This window comes from Neofelis nebulosa, chromosome 2 (genome assembly GCF_028018385.1).
Source record: "Neofelis nebulosa isolate mNeoNeb1 chromosome 2, mNeoNeb1.pri, whole genome shotgun sequence".
NCBI lineage: Eukaryota > Metazoa > Chordata > Mammalia > Carnivora > Felidae > Neofelis > Neofelis nebulosa.
This window is the reverse complement of record NC_080783.1, coordinates 158,651,982-158,657,981: the sequence shown is the minus strand read 5'-3', so window position 1 is coordinate 158,657,981 and position 6,000 is coordinate 158,651,982. Positions and strand designations below refer to the sequence as shown.

The 6,000-nt window shown below is 43.4% G+C and overlaps 1 protein-coding gene across 1 annotated transcript in view; it reads left to right on the top strand.

Moving 5' to 3' along the window:
• Positions 1-3,575: 3,575 nt before the first annotated feature.
• The window catches only part of ST6GALNAC3 (ST6 N-acetylgalactosaminide alpha-2,6-sialyltransferase 3), a 535,826-nt gene continuing 533,401 nt past the window's right edge, over positions 3,576-6,000 (top strand). Inside the window, exon 1 of the mRNA XM_058716932.1 lies at positions 3,576-3,750. Within this exon, the coding sequence (XP_058572915.1) occupies positions 3,733-3,750 (18 nt within the window). The 5' untranslated portion in view covers positions 3,576-3,732. The remainder of the gene's footprint in view (positions 3,751-6,000) is intronic.

The window sequence follows — 6,000 nt, the reverse complement described above, 5'->3', positions numbered from 1 at the left end:
GGTTTTCTGACTACCAAACTTTAGAGAACAATAAATCTGAATGGTACCAAACGGTAGAGATCGGGCTTCTTACATGCCGGGCAGCTGGTTATAGTTGTTAAGATGGCAGACCCAGAAGTCAAATTACCTGGGTTCAAATCCTTGTTCTCCCGCTTACCAGCTGAGGACAACAACATCCATACTGATGTTGTGCGGATCATATGGGTTATTGTATTTAATTGCAAGGTGCATCCATTTTGTTATTTTTGGAAATAGGTTTTTGGCTCTAAGTCACATAACTTGAGACTTGGAAAATTGCGTTACATCTACAGACTAGACTATAGTTTGGCAACTCATAAAACAAAAAAAGATCCTGGGCATACCATCCACCCATCCCCATCCTCTCACAAATCTGGCCTGCACCGTCATTATCTAATAGGTTCAGAACCTGTTTTTACTCCCATCCAACAGCTTTTTCCATCCAACTGCTATCCATCTAAGACAGTGATTGTTATTATTTCATAAAACTGCCCAGATTTGTAAAACTTCAGTTCATATTTATTGCAGAATCTGTTGAGTTTGTTTTTAGGTTGTTATAAATGTGCCTTTATTTAGGCCTAACTGTGGATGTTAATTAAAAAAATAACATTTTGGGAAGTGTGGGCATGGGTGAGTGGTAGTTGAATTGGGAGAGGGATACCCAGACTGATGGAGCTGGTAAAGCCCTCACCAGACCCTCACGTGGGTATACTCAAGTCACAATATGCTAAGTGTTTGTCTCATCATTGTTTATCTTTCTGAGACATTCATGGTGAATGACAATCATCCTATTCATCCTTTCCTATGAGCTATCTTGTTTTTTTTTTTTTTTTTTTTTGAGAGAGCGAGCAAGTAGGGAAGAAAGGCAGAGGGAGAGCGAAGAGGGAGGGAGGGAGGGAGAGAGAGGGAGAGAGACAGAGAGAGAGAGGGAGAGAGAGAATCTTAAGCAGGCTCCATGTTCAGAATGGAGCCCCATGCAGGGATCAATCCCACGACTCTGGACTCTGAGATCATGACCTGAGCTGAAATCAAGAATTGGACGCTCAACCAACTGAGCCATCCAGGCACCCCTACATGAGCTATCTTTGTCAAATGTTTTTTTTTTCCTCCTCCAGATAAAGAGCTACCATTTTGAGAGTGTCCATAGTGCCAGGAATTGGGGAGAGTGGATTTATAAGCATCATATCATTTAATTGTCACAAGGATATATACTACTATAAAAGCTGAAGTTTAAAGAGAGGTACAAGACTTGATCAAAGTCACCCAATAAGGAAGAGCTCAGCAAGGTTGCTCACTAGTCAGCTGTGTTGTTGCCCAGACCAGCAGACTTTCTGGAGAGAGAATGATATGATCTGCCTAACCCTGCCCCTCTCACCTGCCACCCTGCCAGGCTCAGTCTCTCTTTCCTTAGAGCCTTGCTTCCACTTTGGTTACGGACCTTGCCATGTTATATTATCACGTATCTCTTGTGTTTCCCACGTGACTGAACCTCAGGATGATGTTAGAGACTGTGAAAATCATTCTCTCATCCCTGACAGGTCTTTTAGTACCCCAATACAATTTTTTCCCCCTCCTCCAGTTAGTGGTAGCTCAAAAAAGACTTATCTTCTAGTAGCAGACCAGTAAATTTTTGTTGAATTCATAAATGAATAAGATATGGAGTTTTCTTGGCCTACTAAAGACCATGAGCTAAAGCAGTGGTTTGAAATATATAGTGCCAAAAAAAAATTTTATATATATATATATATATGCCTGATCAAGATATATATATATATATATATATATATATATATATATATATATATATATGCCTGATCAAGAAGTTCTTACTGAAAACACAGCAGATCTCTAAAGCACATGGACGGGCTTGAGGAAGGAGTGGGAGAACAGGATGTGGTCCCTTAGGGAGACTGGAAAAAGGAACTTTCCCTGGGAGCAGGTAGTCTGTCCAGTTTCAGTTTTTGCAACGCTTTTCCTGTGGTGCCTCCTGCTCTCTCAGGATTCTGAATGTTCACACCAAGAAAACACCAAATCCTTTGAAAGCCTGGTTTCTTCCTTGTGGTTTGTGAGCCAGTCTCATGACGTCACAGCCACCAGCAGCCCACAGTGCTTTTCCTGACTCCATGTACCATGTAGGCAAACCAGACAGGGCTTCTAGCAAGTGAAACTTCTTTTGAGTAAATATTTTGGGCCTGGTTTTAAGATTTCTCTGACAGACCAAGTGGTGGAAATCTGTGTATATATACAGAATGCTCTCTCTCTCTCCCTTCTTCTAAGTGTGTGTTGCCACTTTCCTTATAGAAATAACTGTTTCTCTTAGCCAGTTCCTTACTTGGGGATTGGGCTTTTCTTGTTGATTTTCATTTGAAGGGGGCTGCTAAGGAGGGGTGGAAAGGATTCAAAGCATATCTTCTACCAGGCTGCCTGCTTCTTAAAGCTGCACCTTTTGTTTTTGTCATCAGGGTCTTAAGGTTAAATGAAGAATGACCTTTCTGGATTTCTAAGCCTAACAGGAAAGTTTAGATTTAACCTGGTTACTGAAGTTACAACAAAGTTCATTCAAATTCTAAACTTGTAGCAGGGAAGAGCAAAGTCCTATGCTTGTGGGCACAAACACAATTTAAAAAACTTTTTAAAATGTTTATTTATTTTTGAGAGAGACAGAGCATGAACAGGGGAGCAGCAGAGAGAGGGAGACACATAATCTGAAGCAGGCTCCAGGCTCTGAACTATCAGCACAGAGCCGGAGGCAGGCTTGAACTCATGAACTCTGAGATCATGACCTGAGCGGAAGTCCAAAGCTTAATTGACTGAGCCACCCAGGCGCCCCACAAACACAATTTATATACATATACAATCAATGTATATATATGAGAAAATATTAAATTTTCATATATATGCATATATTCTACTTACTATGTATTTATATACACATTTTTCATGAACACACAAACTTAAAGAAAGCAATTCATACCTGTGTGTATGTGTACATACACACAAAACATACACAGTGTACGTTTCCTGGCATCTTTTGTTGATAGGTATTTGTGCTCCCCTGTTAGTGGCAAATTATTAATTCTGGATGAGCCTATCACAGCATTTTTAAGCAGAGTAAAGGCTCTACCCTTAAACAGCCCAGGGAGAATTTCATTTGCTACTTTTGAAGAATCCTTTGATATGCCCAATACCTGTAGAAGGGTGATTCCAAACCCACTTAACTTTTTAAAAAGTGTGAAATGTCTGCAAGGAGTTCTCTGATCTGTTGGAGGAGACCGAATGGGGAAGAAAAGGCCGCTTTCTCTCCCCAGCCGGACCCAGATCCCTGCCTGCTGCTGAGCAGATTTTGTATACGTTGAACCACAGAACATTTACTGGAAAAAAAAAAAAAAAAGAGGGACAGAGAGTGAGAGAGAGGAAGAGAGAGAAAAGAAAAAGTAGCAAGCATCCAGGAGCAGCCGCGGGAGACCGGGACGGCACGTAATCCGGGGGCGGACCCTCGAGGGCCGCCAGCCAGTGGACGAGGCCGGGGGCGGGGCCCCGGCGCGGGGGGCGGGGCCTGTGCCCGCGCAGCTCGCACCGCGGTCCCCTTATTTGGATCTGCGGGAATGTGGGCTGGAGCGGTCCTGCCGTGGTACCAGCCTCCAGCCTGTCGCCGGGACTGCCCCTGACCCAGGCGCGCCTGCTGCTCGGTGGCAGAAGGGCCGGCGGAGCGCCATGGCCTGCATCCTGAAGGTAACGACTCGGATCTGTGGCTCGGACGCGTGGTTGGCCAGACCCTTGCTGCTAAGAGGCAAGGAGTCAGCCGCGGTCCCACCGCATCCTCATCTCAGTTGTCTTTTCCTGGCATTGATTTTCTTTTTGTTCCTTTGGCAAATGCATATGGAGGGAGATTCTGAAACATGCAGCTGGCACAGCTTCTCTTCCCACCATTCCTGCCTGCTCGCGCCTGCATTGAAGGAGCTGCAGACTGTTGGCTCCAGGGGAAAGCAGGGCTGTGTGCCGAATAATGGGGATGGCAGGGAGGGGAGGGGTGCTCCCGCGGGTCCCGCGGTTCTGTTGCTTGAGGCCTTTCAGGAGCCTAGGAGAATGGAGAAGAGTCTGGACTTGGGTTACTGGTGCTAAAGGTTATATAGCACTTTGAATGGGGGCGAGAGTGAGCAGAGGGGGGGTTCTATTGAGCATTTGATCTTGTGAAGACAAAAACTTATGAGTTTACAGGTAGTCCCTTAGGAATGAGTTTTCCAGGAGACCTGCTAGTTCTGTGGTGCCATTAACTCTACTTTGGAAAAGTTCATAGAAAGATGTTTTTATTAGTAGAGAATCTCTGACCCTCCTTCAGCTCATAAATTTGAACAGACCCAATGATTTCACTTCATATCAGAGCTGGCCGAGCCACCTCTTCTTTGTTGAGTTTTCTTTCCCCAAGTCTGGGTTCTTAGCCTGGACCAAGCATCTTTCTGGGTTTACTGCTTTGTGGTGTCAGGTGGGAGGACTTGGTGTCAGTCACTGACTTGAGAACTTTCCATTCCACGGAGAGAGGTGTTTTGTTTGTTTTCTGTTTTCATTTTCTCACAACTGTTTCTCCTCCTGCCTAACCTGACTCCTGACTGCCTGAATCAAAAACATTCACAGCATGGTTTCCTGGGCCTTGACTGGAGAAAGCAAAGGCCTGTTTGTTACAAGGTTGGGGGAGCTGTATGTGATAGAGGAAAACACCAGAAAAAGATTTTTGTTGTTGTTTATTGTGAAATAGCTTTTGTTTCTCTTCAGGATGATTTGAAGCCATCTACCATTAAGCTAGTTACCTGAGTCATCTTAAAACATGTGTGGTAATGATACAAATAAGAGATTAACCTAGTAGAGGTTTTTTTTTTTTTTTTTTCCCCCTTAGTGTAAAAGAGGTTGGATATTTCCTGTGACTTTTCTGAACTTCCTCTGTTTGGTTTTGGAACATTTTCTGGGACATAACAAACGGTAGCAAGATCAAGAGGAAATACGTAATAAATACATCCCTATTACAATATGGTATTTTTAACTTGGAGCGCAAGTACTGAAATAAGAATATGAGTTGTCTTTACTATGTATTATATTATTAGCTGAAAGGGCAATTGAGGAGCATGACATTTATCGTTGGCCATCTTCTTTTGGTTTCTCCCCACCTCATGTCGCACATGTTCCAAACATTTTTAATGCATATCCCAAGCTACACATGAATCTGATCCAAACTTTCTTTTCAAGCACCTCACATTAACCTCAGACATTTGGGGCATATCTGAGTCCTCCTTATCTTTCCTCCACCGAAATTCATCTGAGATGTACACAGGTAAACTACAAAGAGGTTTGGACTCAGAAAAGCCTTGGTCGGAACGCAGGTTCGGCCAGTTGCCACTGGTGTGACCTTGGACAACTTACTTAAATGTCTTTGTGTCAGTTTCCTCAATGTAAGATCAAAATTATAGCAGCTACTCCACAGAGTTGCTGTGGGGATAAAGTAAGATAGGGTATGAAAACTACTTTGTGGCATAGGCATTAATACGTGCCACTTTTTTTCTGACATGTAATGAGTGTGTAAAGAATGCTTACTATATTCTCTGCCTACTTCATATAATATAACACTCATTCTTACACCAGACCCTGCAAGGTGAGTAACATTGTTTAAAACCCCATCTTACAGATGAGGAAGCTGAGTCCTCAGTTTAAGAGATTTTCCCAAGGCAACAGGGTTAAGGACAAAGTAAGCATGGAGTTAGACCCAAATCTGCCAACCTTTTTTATACTTTAATGCTGTTCTCTGTACTTTCCCAGGTGACCACTTTCTAAGATGCCCTAATACCATTCAGAGCCCTTACCGTATTAGACAAAGTACCTGTGTGCAGTCATGGTCTCCATGGCCTATGGTAGGCCTTTTCCCCTTGTTGTCTTTGAAAGGCCATACATGGTGGAGTGGAGTCTGGAGACCTGAATTCAGTGCAAACTTGGCCT